Source organism: Episyrphus balteatus, chromosome 1, assembly GCF_945859705.1.
Source record: "Episyrphus balteatus chromosome 1, idEpiBalt1.1, whole genome shotgun sequence".
Lineage (NCBI taxonomy): Eukaryota > Metazoa > Arthropoda > Insecta > Diptera > Syrphidae > Episyrphus > Episyrphus balteatus.
Window position 1 is genome coordinate 163,637,926 of NC_079134.1, and position 22,843 is coordinate 163,660,768.

Sequence of the window (22,843 nt, forward strand, 5' to 3'; positions counted from 1 at the left end):
ATATATCCTACCATCTCTGATTATGGCTAATATTTGAGATTTCAGTTCTTTTTATGATCTTCAAAATGTCAAACATTAACTTTTTTAATGATACTGTTCTTTAATTTTTGTTGGTGTTTAATGATGTTTCTCACAAAATTGTTCTGCCTTATCCTGTAATTTTAACTATCTTCTCATTAAAAAACAAGTCATTGTTTTTCTAAGTCCAACGTTGTCAACTAACAAACCTTCCGTCATTAAAAAAAAAATACATCCCATATCTAAGGACTTATCCACATAATGGATAAATTAAATTACATTTTTTATTCAAATTAGAAACAAATTTAAACTTAATTACTAAACATATAAAAAAAGGTACAAAATATTAAAATACACTTTTACGTTTTAAACTTTTAAAATGTAATGTTGGTATTTTTTGCTGCGTTCTTCTTGCTACTTTCACTTTTTTCATATATTTATTATAAGATTTTAGTTTCGATTTTTTATTATCCGTATATTTATCCGATTTCCCTGTCCATAGATTCATTATTCGTTCAGCATCTTTAGCAATATTTTTTACATCCAATTCTAGAGTTTCACTTAGTCCGTAGCCAATTAAATTTGGTAAATTTGAATTTTGATATTTGTCAAAATCTAAATTGCGGAATTTTTCTGCACAAAATATAGAAATTGTATATTTATCAATTAAATAGGGATTTTTTTTTGTTAATGAAGTCAATTCATTTGGATGTGAACTTACTTCAGCTTTATCTTTCTTCTTTTTCGATTTTATTGGTTTGGAAGTTTCTTCTTGTTGGTGGATTTCTTCGGCGGTATTTTGACTTGTGGATTCTTCAACTTTTTCGGTTTTTGCTTCTTCTGGAAGAGATTTATCTTTCTTATCTTTCTTTTTTTTGGTTTTTTGAATTTGGTCTTCCAATGGAATGCAAGGAGTTTCGACGATTTCTTCATTGGCAATCTCCTTTTTCGATTTCTTCTTCTTTTTAGACGAATTTGATTCCTCTGAATTGGATTCAACTGGATTCTGAATCTTTTCGGCTATATTTGTTACCAGTTCCAGTTTCTTTTTTTTGTCTTTTTTCTTTTTCTTAGGAGGCTCTTCAGATTCAGGTGTTTCCTCAACAATGTTCGACTCCTCCACTTCAATTGACTGTTTTTTACTTTTCTTCTTTTTCCGAGGAACCTGCTCTTCTCCAGATTTCGCTGCTGGTTCTGCTGTTTCGGATTTCTCAACCTCGACATGATTGGTTTTCTTCTTCTTCCTGGGAACATGTTCCTCTTCGACGTCTGGTGCTTCTTCGTCATCGCTTTGTTTTCTCTTTATTCTCGTGTTGCCACCAAATGGATTAAGCGACACTTCAATGCCTTGTTTTTCTTTCAAAGCAGCCATTTTTGATTTGAAATAATCATTTACAGAAATGCCAGTGTTAATAATTGGAGTTCCAGATGGCAATTCCACATCTTCATCTCTTTGATTAAAAGCTTGAAATTGATCATAAATATTTGCATCCTCTGGAGTGGCTTTTTTACCAAAGATATTGGCCAAATCTTTTTCACTGTATTGTGACATGTCTTTGCCTTTGGTGAATTTCTTATAATGTACCCTAGCTTTGCTTTGTTTTGATCTTTCTTCCAAAGATTGTCCACTTATCTTTTCTTTTAGTTTCTTCTTTTTGTCAGAAGTGTTTGATGTGGCAAATCCCAAACCTACAGCCGGTGTCATGTCATCATTATCGGCCGACGAGTTATTGCCACTATTTAGATTCTCTAAAAGACCATTGAAATTTTTCTCATGTTCCGTCCATTGATCATCGCGCTCTTGAAAACCAAATCCTTGATCGTCGGCTTTGAATTTCAAACGAACAAAATCTTGTTGGCCATTTTCACTTTTGCCCAAGCCTTTGCCTTTGGACCAGCCCATTTTTTCTAACATTTTTGTTCCAAAACGATCATTGTCTATTTAATTTAATAAATAAAATAAAATTTGTATAAAATAGAATAGACAATTGAGAAGTTTTTTTTTTACCTTCGAATAGAGGTTTGCCTTTTGGTGTTAGAATGTAGCGTTTCTTTTGACGGGGTCCTGCTAACATTGCCATTATTATTTAGTTAATAGATTAAGGTAGCTTTTGAATATAAAAATATTATTTAAAAATTTTATTTAATCGGAAAATTTTGTAATTTTTTAAAGAAAAACTATGCGGCCGAAATGAAACATTTGAAGAAAACACTGCAAAAACACAAATGTCATACGGGCACGTGTTGGCAGATGTCAAATAAAAGGCAGAGTTCGAAAATGCATTACAAAAAACAAATAATTTTATTTAAGGGTGAAGGTACACTTGGACAGTAAAAACAAACCAACGACGACGACGGACGAACAAAATGTGTCGGCATTTTTGTTTGGCGGTCATGTGTGAAAGTTTAATTTCACTGTATGTTATAGGAGTCCCATGCAAAAGAAGGATATGATCGGGAATTAGCTGTAGTGATAACAGTGTAATCTCTTTAATAAGAAATTTGCAGGCAGTTTTAATATGTACTAAAATGATTTACCTACAATTTTTCAAATGCCAAAACTTTTAGGGAAAGAACACATTGGAACGGTATGCGTTAGAGGTTACGGTACAATTTTGTATGAAAACCTCTACTGAACGTTGACGTTTTCTTTGAGCATTTTATGTCTTCCTACGCAGATTGTGCTAAATTTAAGCTAGCACTCTTTTCTTCACTTTTTTTTTACTGGCGCTTAATGGAATGACCATACCATAATTGTATGAACAAAATTTAATTGTATATGAACAGACGAAAGTTTACGTTCCAGTTTGGAATTTCGTTTCATAATACAATTTCCCGTACATATCTACCCTACTAACAATTTTGCTTCTATAATGCTTTACAGAAGCAACAATTGCATCTGTAAATCTTTATAGAAGCAAAATTGTTTGTCGGGTACAGCATATCTTTTTGGTGTGGTCATTGCTTAAATTGTGGCAGATGCATGCCTGATTCAGAATATTGCGAGACGATGAGACGAGAGACTATATTTAAATCGTAAGCCATTTTGGCAATGTTAAAATTTTTTTGGAATAGGTAATTGTCTATTTTTTACCGGAAATAGAAGATAGTTAATTTTTAAAAAGAAGGAAACTATTTGGCCAAGCACTGAAAACTAGATATCAATTTTACTCTCACAACGCTCTCGTCTCTTTGCCTCTCAATATTGTGCACCAGAAAACAAAATTTGTGTTGGAAACTAAAATGTGATTTTTTAGCTGTAGCTGCCTACAACCCGGTTAAATTAAACTCGATTTGTATACTGCGGTCTGACCTTATAGCCTGACTAGAGCCCAAAAGAGATAATTTAGCAAATTACCTATCTCATTTCGAATGTAAAATCGTATAGAAAAAAAATTGAATTTGAACTGACCTAATTTGCGAAATTATCTTATTTTGGGTCTAGTGAAAGCAGGCTATACATTTTTGGCTTATTTTCTTCACTGAACAGAGCATTATTCATTATTTATAGAACGTTGTAAGTCAGCTATAACATGAAGCCTCAAGAGGCGCGTCTCTTTTCAAAACTAATGAGTGCGAAAGAGAAAGAAGATAAAACAAAAAAATATCCGACCGGAGAGTCGTGGGCCAAAATTCTGAGACTCTTTTTTGACGTTTCTTTTTCCACTCTTTCTTTTTTCAACATTCCTTTTCATTTCTATTTGCTTCTTGGTGGAATACAACAACAACAATACTTAAATCAAAAGAGAAATGTCAAATTTGAGTCTTTGACTCAAGAGGCATCGTGTAATAGTACTGGCCTCACAGAATGATTATCAAAAGAAAATTCGAAAAAAGAGTCAAGCCTCTTGAGGCTTCATGTAATAGCTGACTAACTAGAATATGTCAGATGTAAACAGCGCCTAAAATTCAAATCTTTTCGGATAATTTGAACTACAAATCTGAACGCACTCAATGAGTGCGTTCACGTACCGATCGAAGGGTGTCCGGATACCTTTGTGTTGTTGTAATCCCATATAAAATCTCAGCTGATCGTAAACATGTGTTCACAAGCAAAAAAATCCAAAGGTATCCTTAAAATGTCTGGTTTCTCGTGTATCTTATGGGAGATTTGAAGAACAGCTGATTCGTGTTCACAAACGTAGCTGATACTTAGGTATCTTGGATACGGTATCTGTGCGTACGTGAACGCACCCAATTTTATCCAAACCACCATAACAAAAAAAAATATATTTGTCTCTTTCTGTTGCATTTGATGGCGCTATCCATAAACAAAAAATACCAAGACTGGAAACTCGGCGGTCAACTGACGTTTGCCTACAAGCTGCGAGGTGTGGTGAATGTCGTGAACCTATCGTTGTGTTCGTGTCAAATGTGTGGTGAATGTCGTGAATCTATAAATGTGTGCGTGTTAACGTCATTTATCAACGTGGTGGCTTTCACATATATTCACAGACAGCACTGTACACAAAAGGGTTTCGGGGGGAAAGACGTACGAAAATTTCCAGTCTTGGTATTTTTTGTTTATGGCGCTATCAAATGTCACTTGCTTATCAGCTGATTTTTTAATCAACAATAAACTACACAACAAAAGATATCAAGAAAAAATGGTAAAACGAAAATTTTTATTTCTATTAAAAAATAATAATTATAAAAATTTATTATTTGTAATTATATTTAGGACAACGAAGTGTCTCTTGATAAAATTGTTGAAAAATCCAAGCAATGGACTCTCGAAGGTGACTGCTCTTTGCTTCAATGGATGAATCAGATATCCAATGTAGGTTTTATACGGGTAAGGTTTTTTATGAGAAAATTAACTAATTAGAAACTCTTTTTCATATTAGAATTTGGAAGAAAGAGTTACCAAAACAACTTCTGCTATAAATGATATGTCTATTAAATTAGATAGAACATCTATAGCTTTGAGTAATGTAACAAATAATCTAGCTGCTTTACAGTATTCCAAATTTGTTGAGAATCGAGTTCATGACGATGATGAAACTTTGTCTGTTCCAGTTACTGTTCCAAATGATGATGTAAGTAAATAATAATCATTTGTATGATGGGTATTTAAATTAGATCTATAGAGTTATGGAAAAGGAGAAGGCCAAATTTTTCGAAGACTAATAATGCAAAGCATTGTATGTACCTACATTATAGCATATGAATTTATATGTGGGTACGACTCTTAAGTGGTTATATAGCCTAGCCAAAAAGTGCTGGGATGCATCATTTAAAAACAATCTGGGTTGTTCCTAGATTTCAAAATTATAAGATAAAAACTAGAACCATGGTCACTATTAATCCTTGATAGTGTCATAGACTCCAGGTCCCTATTTCATAAAACTATTAGTGTTGTACTTGTAGACTTGTAGTTACAAGCACAAATAAAGTATGGAGTTGTATAGGTCGTTTCAAATCAAAAGTCCTGACTCTGATGTCGTTTTCGATTGGCAGTCCGGAAGCGTCCGGAATCATTCAGAAGACTTCTGAAAGTGTTTTATTCGCACAAAAATGACAGACAGAATGCTTCTTAGAAGCGAAATTCTCTTCTCGATTTAAAATCAGAAGCACTAATACATGAACACTAAAATGTCAACAAAAAAATACTCAATCATTCTTTTTTTGTTGTCATTCAAAAATTTATTATTTAATGAAATTAAAATTAATTAGAAAGTTAAAATGGGTATCTTAATGCAATGATATATTTTTTTAACCATTTTCTTTTTCATCGTCGTCTTCAGATTTATAATTTTTCATAATTTTTTCGTTTGGAAGAAAAAAAATAAAATTTATTTGACATTTGAAATTTCACAAACACAAAAAAAAACAGAATTGAGTGGAAGCGATTCAAACTGTTTTATTGGATTTCAGAATGAGTGAATCCTTGAGTGAAACCAATCGAAAACGACATGAGTTTATTTTCTCCCTTCCAATAAAATTGAGAACAAATAAACAAAAAACTCAATTTTATTGGCTCATTGCGACAAATCAACTCAAAAATAACAACAAATCATGCTTGTTTGAATGAAAGAAATGCTAGAGAAAAAAAATAAACAAACGAAAAATCTGAATTTGTTTATTAATGATTTCTATGGTGACGACTCCAAAATAATTGAAAAATAAAAATAAGATATTTACTGCCCAATTATACAAATGAAAAAATGTGAATAGAATTTTTAGTTATGAATTGCTATCAAATAAAATGGACATTTCTGGTCCATCTTCACCTAGTCCTATAATAATATCTTCGGAAAAGTTATCCCAACTCCCTTCAAATGATAAATAATTAAATAATTGTATGTTTTTTTGTATTGCCCGCGGATATGGAGGGATGCAAGCCCGGGAACCTTGCCTCCGCTTTCTGAGGCTAACCCAGTGAATCTCACAGACGGATAAATTAATTAAAATAGGGATATCAAGAACTGTTCGTCATTATTTTATCGTAATTTTAGAAAAAGTTCAGCTGCCTCATACATGCTTCCTTCCAGTAAGCAAGTGAATTTTTTTTATTTTTGCTCAATTTTCCATGGGACTTTTGATTTGAAACGACCTATATAGTTTTCTGTTTCATAAAAATTTTCATTTATTTGTAGTCTGCCGAATTCAAACTATTTTTCTTCTAAAAAACTACAAGTGTAACTAGGAGTAACGAAAATAAACAAATAATAAACAAATATTCGAACTTTCTGTAGCAGCAGCGTGAGACGAAATATTATTATGAATATTTGTGAAATATACCTAATTAATAGACATTATTGGCTTTAAAAGCTAAAAGCTTGATTTTTAAAGATTGGTTTTTGGTAGATTATACTCTTAACATTTAGTTTAAATAATAGGCTATAGAAAAGTCTTTGTTTCTTGAGAAAAAAAGATACAAACAAATAAAACTATTTTCAGTGATCTTGCGTTGTATGAAGCATCAAAAGCTCATAGATAGTCTTCAATTTATCGAAATTTAATGGAAATTATTCGTTATTTTATTTCATTTATAAAATTTGGTATTGGAATTTATTGAAACATCTTTAAATTGCATGTTTCAGATGTCCAAGTTTTGTAGTCTCTATAGTTAGGTTATACGGAAATTCAAATGCAATAAAAACTCATTATTTTTAAGTATGTAATTGAGATTCCATTTTTTTGTTGTCTAATTTTGGCAAAACATATAGACTAAAAACAACTGGCACCAAGAATGCTTCCTACCGCGGTAGGTATACGGTATACCGTATCAAAACGTTAAGTTCAACTTGTTTCACTTGTCTACAAAAGCTCCTATTTTGAGTGGTAATTGCAGGTAGATGAATACATGCAGATTTGTAAGCCAAGACTATTTGTCACTAGACAAGGAAGATTGATTGTAGTGCCATCATTAAAACTAAAAAGACTGCATTGTTATTTCACTTTTACTACCTAATGTAATCCATTAAATGTCCACACAACTAGTACATTTTTTTCTATCACTAACACCAAAAAAATTGGTGAGGATTCTTGATTTAAATGCTTGATCATTTAACTTATATAACCTTATCCATAAAGCAAATTCAAAGAGCAAATTAGACTCAATATTTTTTTTATTACTCTTGTAAGAAATTCGCTTGTAGTTACAAGTCTATCACTAATAAATTTTTGCGCAAATACTTTTATGAAACAGAAACATTCGCCTCATTTGTAAATTTGCTTGTAGTTACAAGTCTACGATACTTGTAGTTATTAGTCTATTCGAATTCTTTATGAAACAGAAATTTTCTCATAATTTACAAGCTACAAGTAAATTCACAAATAATTATTAGTCTTGTAGTTTTATGAAATAGGGCCCAGTACAGATGTGCCAACAATCCTAATTCTCTCGGCTATGAAAACATTTCTCCAAAATTGGAGTAAAAGCATCAAGCGGAACGTATACTTATGAATTCGAGGTGAAAAGAGGCTACCAGGGTCAGAAAAGTAAGGAAGTTGTGTTTTAAAGTTCACTTTCATGAGAATAGCCGGAAGGCTATGAATGCCTGCAACGCGTATATTCTTAGAACTAAGTTTTTTCTTCAGAGCCACAATGACACTCCACTTGTTAGCTGTCTTGCGAAAGCTAATCTTCTTCTCGCAAAGGAATTTGCTTTAAATTCCATTCTTGCATTTTACAGGTTTCACAAGTTTCGTAATTTCCATGGAACCAATTTTTTTTCCTTGAAAAAGTCCTGAAATATCTTAACATACATTAATCCGCTGTTCCGGATAGTTTCTTGTTCTGTTGAGGTGTTCTTCTTCGCTGGCAAAACCACTGCGTAAGCTTTTCCATGTATCATACTATATGGACTCTTACAGAGTGGATGAAAAATGTCATTTATTCAGTCAATTACAAAAAAAAGGTAATTTTTCTTCATCCTTTAACTACCGATTCTTATATTGTAAGGTCATGGAAACACTGGTTATTGATCTTTGATTCTTTTGTGCTAGGTAATCTAATGGTATCTCATCTAAGTCTATATCTAATCTTTACATCGTTTTCAAGAAAGTAAGATTATTGATCTCGATATTTCGAAAGCATTTGATGAGGTTGGCATCAAGCTCTTTTAATGAAAATGCGTGCTTTTAATTTTGATGAATCTGTTCTTCGCTGAATTAGACACTAACTTTGAGTCTGATCATACAAGTTGTATTGGATGGGTTTAAGTCTGATATCCAAAAAATAAATGCTAAAGTGCCCCAAGGATCCGTTTTGTATCATACCCTTTTCTTCATTTTTATTAATATTTTACTTTCTATAAAATAATTAAAGTGTTTCGCTGACAACATCACATCTCTCTCTAAACGACCATTGAATATTGCTGAATATCCCGCAAAGTGTTTAGGTTTGTTCGAAGATGCGAAAAGTATTTCTCACCTTCTGATCAAGCCCTTATTATTTAAAACTAGTATCCGTTCTAAGCTAGTGTACGACTCTCATATTTGGACTGGTGCTCCTTCTACTTACTAGAGCCTTTTGAACTGTATAAAAAAAAGAGCATTCAAAATTATTGTCTCTCCTTAAAATAAATATTTTAATAATCAGTGCTCTATCGAAATAGCTAGCTAAATTCCTCCTCTTAAATATTTCAACCGTAATACTCGCGCCAGTTCACCCTAGAGCCCAATTTAGGGCGTGCAGATATTATTTCTTTAATCAGCTTTGTTTTAACCTCTCCTTGTGATGTTCATAAGTTTAAATCAACTTCAGGAAAATAACCCATAAAAAAAAACACTGTCCATTTTTTAGCCAACTGTATTCTCTCTACACTAAATCATCCCATTCCTTCTTAAAGATAAGTTAAACCTTCAAACCCTTACCTAGGTTCAAGTAGAAGTGCAGTGGAAATGCCAAACATTCTAAAAGAAAAAAAATGCCAAGTTGCTGTTTTGATAGTCTGATATGATTTCATGAGTCTTAAAGCACTCCAAAATGTCAAGCAATTCAAGTTAAAAAATTTACTTTTTCAGGCCCCAAGGAAAATAAAGAATCATGGTTTTCATTTGCCTTTTTTTTTGCTTTAAGTCTCCATGACCACAAACATTTCCGTTTATGTTGTTAATTCAGTTTCTTAAACAAGGGGTGCTGCGACTTTTTAATAACTTGAAGCAAGCAAAATGTCCTCATTTTTTAATTGACTGGCAAATAATAAAGGTCTCCATTATTGACTTGGTTTCAATGAGAACATTCGAAGTCAAACTGAGAATATCCTAACGGACGTTTTGTGAATTATACTACTTTTCCTTCTGCACTTCAGATGACAAGAGATCTTCCATTAAACTTCTTGGTTCATTTCTTAAATTGTGGAAAATCTCGCTGGGCCATAGGTAGTTTTCAGATCAGATTTTCTTCTTTAGCAGTTTTCGTATGGATTTTGTTCACCTCATAGCATTAAGAGCCCCCGCACACTACAAACTTTCTATCGGCCGACGGTTGAGTATTGGCCGATCAAAAAGTTTGTTTGATCGAAAAAAAAAGTTTTATTTGCTACACAATTGCCTTCAAACTAAAATATTTCCTACCTAACCTACTATTTAGTCGGCTGCCTGTGTGCACACTAAGAGCCCAACCCGACTAGACTATCGACTGATAGAAAGTCTGTAGTGTGCGGGGGCTCCAAAAAATATCAAAGATTTTACTGTAAACTCGACCAGTAACTGAACGACTTTTTAAATGCTTATAAATCTAAATCGCATACATATTTATTTAATAAAATATTAAAATTCATTTACAAGGTGACCGATAACAAGAACTCAGGACAAGACATTTATTCGTTTTTGAAGAAAAATCTGGAAATGATGAATTCTTGCCATGAAGCATACTCTATAAGCTATGAGGACTCTGACGATGATGACGACGAACCAGTTACGAAGTTAGTTAAAACTTTCGAATTTCTGTATTTAAAAAACCATATTATTTTATTTTATAAATTTTCAGTGTCGTGTATCGTTCAAAGAATCCTTACGAAGCACGTCCCTTACCTCATATATACGGTTCAACTTTGTGGAAGGAAAAATGGCATATTGGTCTATGTGACTCTGATAATGATTTCTCGGGCGATGAAAATTCTGAACAATTCTCCGAATCATCATCTACCGCAGATGAATCATACGAGAGCACAGCACCAACCATGTCTGAATGGGATTCCACAGCATGGGGATTAAATACTCAAAACAATATCGAAAGAAAAGATATGCATACTCCTTCGAATGATGGAGAGTCTTCATATCAAGGTGATGATTATTCTCAATCAAAAGTATCCACACCTAGGACTCAGAGAAGTGTTGCTATCTCACAACCGCCACAACCGATTCAGGATCAACGATACTATCATCATATTCCTCGGCGACAAGAGAATCTATTTGATGACATTTTCAATGAATCAAAACCACAGGAAGTGCCTACTGCTACTCAAGTTGTTCCACCTCAGAATGTCCCCTCTCAGGTTGTCACACCTCAAGTTATAACCGCTCCACAAAAGAAAATTATACCAGAAAGTTATATTCCAAATGAACCACCACCAGATGAACAATCAATTGAAAGTGACAATAATCGTCGTGTTGGAGCAAAGAAAACTCTCAATTTATTTGATGATGATGAATTTAGCTCATTTATGGATCAAATTGTTCAAAAAGCTACAAATAAAAATATCAAATCTGATGAACAACCTCAGAAAAATCCAGAACCACCGAAAAAAACAGTGGCTCCAAATCTTTTTAACGACTTTAATGATGATACTCCTGCTGATGATGATTTCCAGAGTAAGCCTAAAAAAGCTGAATCTTCAAATATTTTTAATGAACCCAGTGTTCATAAACAACAACAGCCAATTAAAAGTGTTGCACAAAATCTTTTTAATGATTCCGATGATCTTTTTAGTCGTCCGTCGGAGAAAGTTAAAGACCCACCTAAAAAAACTGTCGCTCCAAATCTTTTTAGCGATTCCGATGATCTATTTACTCCATCAATCAGTAAACCTCCAGTTGTTGTGAAACAAAAAGCCTCCTCACCAAAGCTAGAAGATGACATTTTCACACCTTCTCCCAAGTCGTCGGCAATTATTGAGAAAACAAAAATCAAAAACCTATTTGACGATGATGACGAAGATGATGATTTTGATAATATTTTTGCCTCGAAACCAAGTTCAAGTAAAACATTCACTCAGGCTACCAAAAATCTATTTGAAGATGATTTATCAGTGGAACCTGAAAATAAAGGAGTGACTCTAGCGAAGGACGAATCGATCGAGGAAGTTACTAAGGAAGGATTATTTGATGATGATAAAAATAGTCCAGTTTTGCAAGAAGAAACGGTCCCTAAGGTTCCATTGATGAAGGAAACTCCTAATGTTCAAAAAGTCATTTTTGATGTGGAAAAAGAAGCTTCCCCTCTACTAAAGGAGGACACATCCAAAATTGGGTCATTACTCAAAAAAGGTCTTTTCGATGATTTTGATGACCTAGAAGACGAAGATGATATATTTTCCACCAAACCAGCGAAAAAAGATCCTTTTGAAAATCTATTTGAAAAAGATAAAAAGCTTTCAGTTATACCAAGCAAATCTTTGTTTGGTGATGATGAGGAAGAGGATTTAGTTCCAAAGGTGACTGAATCGAGAAAGGAAGATCAAGTTGAAAAAAATAATTTGTTTGGGGATGAAGTTCCAAAGGTGACTGAATCAAGAAAGGGAGATCAAGTTGAAAACAATAATTTGTTTGGGGATGAAGATGAAGTTCCAAAAGTGATTGAGTCAAAAATAGAAAAGCAAGTTGAAAAGAAGACTCTCTATGGTAATGAGGAGGATGAAGATAAAGGTCCGAAGTTACCTGAATCACAAAAAGAAGATCAGGTTGAAAAGATGACTCTATTTAGTGATAAAAAAGATGAAGATGAAAGTCCGAAGATAACTCCATCAAAGCAAGAAACTCAGGTTGAAAAGAGAACTCTGTTTGGTGATGAGGAGAATGCAGAAGAAAGTTCGAAGGTTATTGAATCAAAGAAGGAACAGCAAATTAAAAAGAATGAAAACAAAAAACCGAGCATTGAAGCTGTGGGAAAGGGATCTGAGGATGATATTTTTGTTCCTTCAGGCTCAAGCAAACCTAAAACTCAGTTTGATGATATTTTTGCAGACGATGTTCCCGAGGATAACTTTGATGGCTTTGTTCTTTCAAAATCAGAAAAAGTTAATGAAAAGGTTGAAGATATTCCAGAGACAAAGCCAAGTAACTTGGAATCAACTGTAACATCGACAAAACCAGCAGAATCATCAAACAAACCAGCTGTTGCTTCAAGATTACCAGTTATTGCTCAGAAACCAATGGTGGACAAAACATCTAAACCACAAATAATGCCTAGGAAAAACACTAAATCAGATCTGCTTGAAAAGAGTCAAGAGGAGGCTTCAAAGCAGGGCATTGAAAAAGTATCTTCCTCACGAACCGAAGAATCTCATCCAAATAAGGAACCACTAGAAACTCCCCAACATACTGAATTTACAAAAATGAAACCAGATAGTGTTTCGAAGTTGAGTTCAAAGCCAGAAGTATTGAAATTCCCTGAAGAAGAAATTCTTGATACACCCAGCTCTTTGAAGAAACAAAATACTCAAACTATTGCTAAATCAGATGATGAAGATATAAAACCTATTCCAAAACCTAAGCCGAAAGTAATTATTGAAGAAGTGAAGATATCTACTCCCTCGAAAGAGACTTCAGTTGTACCCGTGGAACAAACTGAAAAGAAACCCTCAACAATTCCAAGCTATACAAGTTTGTTTCATGATGATTTACCACCTGAAGATGAAAATCCAAATCCCACTTCGAATGAGGAATCTCCAATGCATACTGTAGACGATGATGTTGAAATTAAACCAGTTTCTTCAACATCTGTTCCTTATAGTAGCCTTAATCTATTTGCTGATGTTCCACCAGATGATTACTTTTTAGTATCTACACCGACAGCCGTGACAGCAGCTGCAGAACCCCAAACTAAACGAATTCACAGTATTTTCTATGATGATTTCCATGAAACTATCGAAGCTGGTCGTGAAATGAGAGGACCATCGAGTTATATGATCAATGATGAACCTCCACCAGATGACAGTGATAATAAACCAATTGTTTCAGAAATTAAGAAAGAAAAACCACAAGTTTCGAAATTGAAAAAAATGAATTTCCAAATTAATGTTGGAGCTTTATTACCTTCGGCGAAGATGCCATCGTTTAAAAAAGCCGAAACAATTGAGAAAAATACTCCGAGTGAAATTGTAACAAATGAAGACCCTACACCTATTGCAAAGTCTCCAGTAAATAATGAAATTATTCCTAGTCCAGAATCATCATCGGCAGGAACAAGGGAACTACCTGAAAATATTTTACCTAATTTAAATAGAGATCGTGCTAAGGTTCAAGTCAAAAGAAGACCATCTACTCGAACGGGAAGACAAGAAAGATACAGAAAATCGATGATAGAAGACACTGTATCTAGCAATTATCATGACGAAAATGAAACAGATAATGAAATAAAGCAATCGATGTCTTCATCAGTGTTTGAAGGTTTTTCATCACGAACAGAGGATACTATAGTATCGAAACAGGAAGTAAGCGAAAAACAAAATCAAACAAAAACTGTATCTTCCTCGCTCTATGAAGATTTTGGAACCTTCAATAGAAAAGAACAACTCACTGAAGAGAAAACACAATCTTCAAATCAATTGCCAGATGAAGCAACACTTTTTGAAGAACCTGATAATATTTTCAATAAAAAAGTTGCTTCTTCATCTTCTTCCAAAGCTACTATAACTAAATTACCTGTTTTATTTAAAGATTCCGATTCTGAGCCTGAAAATATTTTCGAAACTATGAAATCCAATAAATCGAATACGAAAGAATCTTTGCCTGTGACTAAAAATTTAGATTCTCTTTTTGATTCGGATGATGGAATTGATGAAAATCCATTTGGAACACCGAAGAATTTTTTCTCTCAATCTCAATCCATTGTGAAAAAAGAAACAATCAAACCAACAGAAGATAGTTCTAAGCCAGCTGATTCACTATTTGAACCTGCTCATCAGAAAGAAATTCAACCAGCTCAGCCTGCATTTAAACCTACTGAAGCACCAGTTAAAACAACACCAAAATCATCAACACTTTTTGGTGATTCAGATGATGGTTCAGATGATCTTTTTAAAGATGCAAAAAGTTCTAAGAAAACTACAGTTCAGAAAAAACCTGAACAAAAACCGAAAACAAAACCAGTAAGTAAACCAGTTAAGCAAAAAGCTTCATTGTTTTCTAGCGATGAAGATAGTGGATCTGGTGATAATCTATTTGGAGGAAAAGCACGAACTAAAACAGCAAGCAAAAAAATTGAACCTGCTAATGATAAGGCATCTTCGAATTTATTTGCTGATTTGTCAGACGATGATAGTGATGGGCTTTTTGGAACTTCAACAAAGAAACCAATTGCAGGTAAGAAATAATAAAAATTATGTGTTTAACTTAAATTTAATATGGTACAGTGCATTAATTAGAGTTTTTACAAAGTATATTATTTTCTTTTTTTCCTTTATCTTGGTGTCTGCATATAAATCTTTCTTGCTGCAGATAGCCTTATAAATAACTCGAGGTTCTATTAACACGAGAACTGGTCACTTTTCGAATTGTAGAATTCTTCATCTTGTGATTCATAAAAAAAAAATAAGGACTCAACCAAAATCATACCGTAATGTGATAGTTTTCTTTTACTACTTGAACACATTCACTTACTTAACTTTTATAGTCTACAAAAAAACAAAAAAATGCTTTTTCTCCAACTATTCGTTTTGTCATACAACAAATCCTAATTGGTTCAATTTCTTATCAAAGAGCAGAGGTAAATTAATTTGTTACAATTTTAAACGTAAACGGCCACTGTGGCGTATGTGTAACATTTTTTTAAAACGTATATTTGTAGGAAAAAGTTTTCTTTTCTTAAACAAATAATAAAAACCAGTTGAACTAGTAAGTGCTTTGCATAAACTGCATTAGGAAAAATTTAATTTAGGGGATATTTTTTTTCATTTATTGCATTCTAAGCAAGTTATTTCTAGGATATTCAGGAATAAAAAACACGAATCACTTTTTATTTCAATTTTTACATAGCGTCGGTCTCATGAGAAAACCTCGTAACTCCACTTTTTTTCAAAAATGACTTTTGAATGACATTCTTTAGAAAATATGTCAGCGGAGCAACCCAGGGGGTCATTCCGAAAACTCTAAATAGACTTAAATTCAAATTTTGCACAGCGCGTTTCTTCCCAACTACTCTGTTGTTTGTTTACTCTTTCGTCTCTCCTGTAAAATTTTGATTTTGGGAGTTACGAGGTTTTCTCGTGAGACCGACGATAGATCAAATGCTACAAAAGTATTTTTTTCTTTTTTTTTAAATGAGTTTTTACTAAATATAGGAAAAAGAAAGCTTATTTGGTAATAAAAATAATTAAAAAAATGTTAACAAAATTTTATTATTTTCAGTTAATAAATCAAAACCCACATTATCAACGAATCGAGCGCGATCAACTAAGCAACCTGCGCAGGCGCAGCCAGCAAAAGCAATTAGTAACAATCCTTTATCCGATTTGTTGGGCCCCTAAAAAACGAAAGCCAGAAAAACAAAACAAAAAAACGAAGTATCCTTACTAAACACATTCATAAAAATTTATATAACATATATTTTTTTAATTATTATATTATTATATTCCGTTTCTTCATTTATCTTTTTTTTTAAAAACAATATTCCTTATAACTTAATGCAATGTATATAATTACAAAAAAAAAAAAATAATAAATAAATACAATTAAATATATATATTTTTATTAATAATAATAATATTTTTCGTTGTCTTTATTTTTATTACAGAAGTTGACACAATTTGGTATCTCGCTTAAACTCTATTAGTTTTGTTTGTTTGAGAGTATTTTTATGTAAAATTATTTTGCAAAGTTAGTCACCATTTTTTCTTGGATTAAGGTAAATATTTAGGAGTTGTATCTCAATGTCTTCAATATCATTCTTAATTATTATGAGGTTGCTCAAAAAAACAAAAATAAAATCAACCACTTTTTTGGAAGAACTAAGATTTGTTGAATTTCTTTGGTAAGAGATGTCTCTCTCAATCATAATATATACCTACAATGCTACATCACGATATTTTCGATAATCATCTGATTCATTACCAAGTGATAACTTACTATTACCTGGTGCATTATAAGCAAAAGGATTCGTATATCCTCCATAACCAATTCCACCACACCCAACCATTCCATTCATCATCATATTATGTCGCTGTCCTGACGAACTCTGATGTAAATGTTTACTTGATCGTCTTGGATTATGATGATGTCTATGTAAATGTTCCAAAAGTAGTTGATGCTGGTGTGGATTATAATTGATTGGATGTCCCATCATTGCCAGATAATATTGTTGTTCGTAGTTTTGTAGTAAATTATTACCATAATCACGTTGTACTTTGGCAATGCCATCGAGATTCTCCAAAGAGACACAATTTCTGGAGAGTTTTTGAGGTTTCGCTGCATCGATTGTGCAATAAATTGGATCTGCCGCCACTGAACCAATTATTGAATTTTGTTCTTCTGTACCAATTGGTTGTTTCTTTGAGTCGTTTAAACTGTTTTTCAAATCATCAACGGTTATGTTGAAATATTTCGAGTTGTGATCTTCGTTTTCGATTACGTATCGAGGATTGTATAGGCCAGGAAGGGTGCAACGGAGGTCCATGAGGGATTGTGCACGGTTTCCTAGAAGAGAATTTTATAGAATTTATTAGGAAAATGCAAAAGCAAAACTGGTGACTAAGGATAGTTCAATGCAATCATTTTTGGAATTTAATTTGGGATCCTGAGTTCATAAAATACAAAATTAAATATTTTAACAAGTTGAATTAAGGAAAGTTTGCCTAAATTAACATACCTCTTGCAGGTCCTGAATATTGTTGTGAAGCTGGTGCAAAGACACTAGCATTAAATTCATTTTGAGACCCAAAAGCTGAATTATTTTGAAAGAATTGCTGTGATCCATGATGTTGTTTTGCTGCTTCATTAATAACATAACCAGCATTATCAAATGAAGTGATATTCAGGTTATTTTGAGACCGTTTACTCGCTCTACGAGAATCACCTTTTGCAATTGGAACACTTGGTGGTGGTGTTTGCAATTGGAGGCGAGTTGCTAGGTTTTGTAATTGTGATAGCACCTGTGATTCTCTTCGCCATCTGCAAATTCAAATGTGAAAACGTTAATTAGATTCAATTTTAATAAAAATGAATAAATAATATTTACTTGAGTCCAGTAGGAATGACACAAATAAGGGCGAAGCAATTAATCACAAGACGTATGAGGTAGGAAATAAGTTCTGTGAGACCATGTACAGATTGTAGACCCTGTTGGAAAAAAGAAAATTTTATTCAAAATAAGAACTTTATGCATGGTTGGAGTTGGAGATCTATTAATGAGTTTTTAATTTATTCATTTAGCAATGGATGGTTAAGCGTAGGTTTTTGGTTTGCCTATTATTTTTATTTTGCATTTTAATTTCTATTGTTAGCTTCTATACTTTGGTATGAAATGCATTCAAGGTAGGTATGGCACGTGTGTGGGTGTAACTATTATTTGCAGATGACATGATGGCCATGAAAAAGATGAAATTTAAATTTTTTGAAGAAATAGCAATACCAAGGTGTGGCGGAAGAGTGTTGCAAAAAAGTTTTAAATGTGTCGTGTTGCTATAGGTATTGAAACAATTTGCATTGAATTTGAATAAAGCCATAACTTGTGTTACCGGTACATTGATATTAATGGTCGAGATGTAGGATTGAGAAACAGTTGATTTATTGATTTATTTACTGAGGAAAACAAATATTCATATTTCGTTTTGCACTTACAAGTTCACAGTCCCATATAGGTATGGTTAACGTGGTTAATGAACCCTATGCCAAATGATTTTTTTCTTTACCAAAATCGTGAATGGGACATTCAAATAGTGCAGTTTAAGAAAAAATCTCTGAACTGCACGTTTGAAGAAATATTCAGCCATATTGTGAGTTTCACGTGTAATGTTTTTCGCCCGAAATATTTTTGTTCGCCCGGAATGTTAAAAGCTATCATGAGTTTCGCCCAAAGGGAATTTACATTTTCCGCTAAACTAGTTTCTTGTTCGGCACTAAAATTTAAGTGAGAGAAGAGCTGTCTAATACCTCGCAAATTACCTGAAAAAAGTTGAAAATAAAGGGAGATGTCCGAAGGTGAACAACTTTTCGCCCGGAATAGGGGAAAAGTGAAATTCAATTTTTCAGGGTGGAATCCTGTTCACGTGAAACTCACAATAGGGCTTATTATGTTTACTTGAATTATGTATGAACATTTCATTTTTAACATAAACAAAGAATCAAAAAGAGTTCATAAAAAAACTTTTTTTTCAGTGAGGCATACTTTTTTTGTGGCGTTGAGGTATGAAAATTTACTTTTTGAAAAGAAATGTTAAAGGGATTAGCAAGTAGCACCATCTAGTGCTCAGAATTGTAATGAAGAAGTATCTAAAAAATGAATATCAAAGAAACAGTCCATAAAGTAAAATCCATTTACGGATGTTTGAATATAGTCTTGTTAAAGAATTTCATTTGTATCGGAATTCCGTAAAAACAATCACAATTCAACGGATTTTGTGAATGTTTTTTTTTTTGAGATGGAAAACGCATGTGTACAGCATTAAGCATAGATCGGGAGGCATTGTTCCATCTGATTAGGGACCCACAAAGAAGGTCTTGTCCAAATCACTTTACGCACTTGTATTGTTTAATATTGACCTTTGCCAAAAGTCAAAGCTATTTATTTGGTTTTTCATAGCTTTGATGTGCATAACTCTTTCGCGCATAACTTTTGTATTCATAACCAGGGTCGGACTGGCCATATAACCCGGGTGGCGATTTCCACCTGGGCCCTCAGCTATTCCACAGTTACAAAATAAAAATAAATAAAGATCAATTAAAAAACAAGTCAAAATAAATATTTCAAACATTAAAAAATAGTTTCACGAAGAAGGGCCCGTTTAACAAGTGCAGGCCTAAAATTGGACTATTTGAAAGCTATGTTTTTATTTGTATTAGAAGTGAAAAGGTTTGGGGTATAAATTGTACAATGTACATACCCTTGGGGCAGTTGGGGCAGTGCTCCGGGACCCCCACATATCTCAAGGCCCACGTTAAATTGAAACAGATACCTAATATGTTCACTCCGTTTTTACCTAAAGTATCTATCTTAAGGACTTGAATCAACAGAAACAGAATAGATACAAATTATATGGTTTTCGCGCACTGCATGGTTGGCTAGCCGTATTAGGCCTCGGGTCCTGTCTGTACAACTATAGATGGATTTTTGTGAATTCCAAACACAAATTAAAATTATTTCAATTCCAAAATCATGGGTAGACTGCGGAGGCGATCTTTTGTGAGCTTTTCGACACAGGACACCCAAAAATAAATAAAAGGATATCCTGTTGGATATCTGCAACATGTTTTTTTTTTCTCATATATTTATAAAGAAAATGAGAGTGAATGTTTCCGGCTCCAAAAAACTCTGAATTTAACTCTGAATGAATGCAAACAATCTGAACTAAAATTCAGAACTTATAGAAATAAAAAAAGTTTTTAAAATAAGGAAAGAACAAATCTCATAAACTCAATACAATAAGTCGAAATCCTTATTTTTTATAATATTTAATATTGGATTATTTTAATTGAATTTTTTTTGTTTATACATAAGTCAAAAACTCATTGCTTATAGAAAGTTATTCCGTTTTTCAATACAATTTTCAAAAAAGTTTTGTGTATTTTAATTTTCGTGGAGCAAGCAGCGGCAGCGGGCCCCTTTTATCATTTTGCCATCCGGGCCGCTTTGCCCCAGTCCGACCCTGTTCATAACATCTTAATAACTTCACTTTGAAAGGAAAAAACGAAATTCTTAGCCTAAAAAAACGGAATGTTCGTTATTGTAAAAGCTCTCCAGCTTTACCTTGTCAATTATGTACAGAAATAGTGTTAAAAATTTCAAAAGGATAATGTTGAGTAATTTTGAAGTTATAAGGGGCACCGATTTTGAAAACGTGAGCATTGGCAAAACGCTTTAAAGTTTAAAATTTTGGTATAAAACGTTCATACATAAGTGAAGTATAAAAAAAACTAATAACTAATTTAGTTTTGCTGACCAGTATTATAAGTAAACACATCTGAACATTATTCAGTATTTTTGGGGATTGTTACGTTCTGTCTTTTAAGAAAACCACTTTTTTCATCCAATTCAAAGACCAAAAATCTCACATACTTAATAACCATTTAAAAAACTCAAAGAGATTGTTTCTAATTTTTCTGTTCTTAGTTCTCAGTTTAAAAATAAAACTTAGTTTTATTTTTTCAAATACATACATATGTTTCAAGAGAATCAATAAAAAAATTTCGGGCTTTTTTAATTAATCTTTCTCGTAATTTTTGTCAACATTTAATAAAAAAAAAAAACTCGAAGTTTCATTTTTATTCTGGTACAACAATCATATCATGTATAATCATTTCCTTCCACTCTAATTCGTTCAATCAAACATTATTGAGAAAACAATGTTGATATTTCGAGTTGAACGACTTCAATGTATCAAAGTGCATATTTAAAGCATCTTTAAGTAGACACCTACACTACAAGAGGTTAAAAAACCAAATACAATTTCAATCGGTAGTATTATTTTTATTATTTATGAGATGTGCAATTTTTTTTTTAGTCACAAGTAGGGGCAATGCAATGCAAGTTTTTTTTAATAGATAAACATCTTTCATAGACAAATAAACTCTCATAAAAACAGTAAATGATAAAATTTCTTTAAAATGAGCTATGATTATATTAAATTACATTAATTTTCTCTAAATTGTTGTAACGTTTGTGAAAAAATTGTATGTATTGTGGAAGATTTTTTTTTTCTTAAACCAATATTGACAATACCTCGTCAAGCAACTACTCACGATCCACCCATCCATTAAATTTTCATATATTTTTTTTTCAATTTCATACTCGTCAACACTTACCCAATGTTGTGTTGTCATAACCATCACAAAAAATAACTCCGGTATTGATAGAATTCCAATTATCACTGACCACGCAAATAATCCCCACGATAGTCCCGTTACTAAGCCATGAATTAAAATTGTTGTGGCCACAAATACAATAAAATATTGTGTACACAGCACATATGCTGAATTTGGTAACTCTCCTCTAGCCTCTAATATCCATGAGACTTCACAAGAAAATGCAGCTAAATAACCAATCTATACATGCAAAAAAAAAATTGTTAAAAAAAAGAAGAAAAAAGAAATAAAAACAAATTAATCAACATCGCTAATTTAATTGTTATCTGTCAATTAATCTTCTTAAATTTCTCTCTATACAAAATAAAAACAACAACAACAAACAATAACTTTCTAAGATTATTGTTTAATAATATTGATTGCAAGCAAATAATTATAACTGTTATTCTGTATTGTTATTTTTCTTAAGATTATGGTCAAGAAAAAAATATCATATCGAACATAGTGACGGCGGCGGCGGCGTCAAACAATAACCATGAAAGATCATTTATATTGTCTTTTCATTGTGTAACACATTAAAACGACATTTAAAATCCACACTCTACTAACACAACTTTCACAACTAGATCATGCCAACTATAACTTGGCCATCAAGTATCACTTCTTAAAAGTTGATTAGTTTAAGGAAAAAGATCTTATTAAATTTTTTATTTGTTTGTTGTTGTGTGTTAAACATACCAAAAGGAGTGCAGCTGCAATACAACATATCAGGAACAAGTTTGCCTTGATGAAACGCTCCATTATTCGTTCATTCCAAAAATCACACAAACGGTCTAACACAGTTGTTGGTGTGGTTGCTGCTGGCGAATTAGGTGGAGCGCCAATCATACAACCAGCCTCCATCATTTTTACGCCATTTATATAACTCATTATAAATGATGATGATCATAGATTGATGAATCACTCGTTAATCCAAAAAACAAATATTTATGTATCTATACCATGTGACTTCCTTCCTTTCAATATTAATCGACAAAACCCCGCAAGGCCAACATTATTATTATTATTATTTTTATTTTGGCCCCGAATAAGTTCAATATACTCTAAAGTGTTTTACTCGTACTCGCACTCTCGCACACTATACCTATAAATCATAGACAAGACACGAGAATATATAATTATTTATCTGATGCAGTTT

At 32.7% G+C, this 22,843-nt stretch overlaps 3 protein-coding genes across 4 annotated transcripts; 1 reads left to right on the forward strand and 2 right to left on the reverse strand.

Moving 5' to 3' along the window:
• Positions 1 to 284: 284 nt before the first annotated feature.
• On the reverse strand, positions 285 to 2,253 carry LOC129906347 (PIN2/TERF1-interacting telomerase inhibitor 1). Of its 2 annotated transcripts, XM_055982081.1 has the most exons (3): positions 2,027 to 2,252; positions 740 to 1,956; positions 285 to 651 (listed from the first exon to the last, which is right to left on the reverse strand). In XM_055982081.1, the coding sequence occupies exons 1-3, from the start codon at positions 2,097 to 2,099 to the stop codon at positions 634 to 636; spliced, it is 1,308 nt and encodes a 435-aa protein (XP_055838056.1). In that variant the 5' UTR covers positions 2,100 to 2,252; the 3' UTR covers positions 285 to 633. The 2 variants fall into 2 exon arrangements, with proteins under 2 accessions (XP_055838056.1, XP_055838055.1); XM_055982080.1 differs by having other exon boundaries at positions 338 to 1,956; positions 2,027 to 2,253.
• A 2,297-nt stretch (positions 2,254 to 4,550) lies between these two features.
• Positions 4,551 to 16,333, forward strand: LOC129921047 (WASH complex subunit 2). The gene is made up of 6 exons (XM_056002675.1): positions 4,551 to 4,628; positions 4,700 to 4,798; positions 4,866 to 5,057; positions 10,258 to 10,394; positions 10,460 to 14,994; positions 16,039 to 16,333. Exons 1-6 carry the CDS (start codon positions 4,626 to 4,628, stop codon positions 16,155 to 16,157), a joined length of 5,085 nt encoding a protein of 1,694 aa, XP_055858650.1. The 5' UTR covers positions 4,551 to 4,625; the 3' UTR covers positions 16,158 to 16,333.
• A 48-nt stretch (positions 16,334 to 16,381) lies between these two features.
• On the reverse strand, positions 16,382 to 22,843 carry LOC129921045 (uncharacterized). The gene is made up of 5 exons (XM_056002674.1): positions 22,384 to 22,843; positions 21,646 to 21,885; positions 17,864 to 17,964; positions 17,495 to 17,796; positions 16,382 to 17,322 (listed from the first exon to the last, which is right to left on the reverse strand). Exons 1-5 carry the CDS (start codon positions 22,573 to 22,575, stop codon positions 16,694 to 16,696), a joined length of 1,464 nt encoding a protein of 487 aa, XP_055858649.1. The 5' UTR covers positions 22,576 to 22,843; the 3' UTR covers positions 16,382 to 16,693.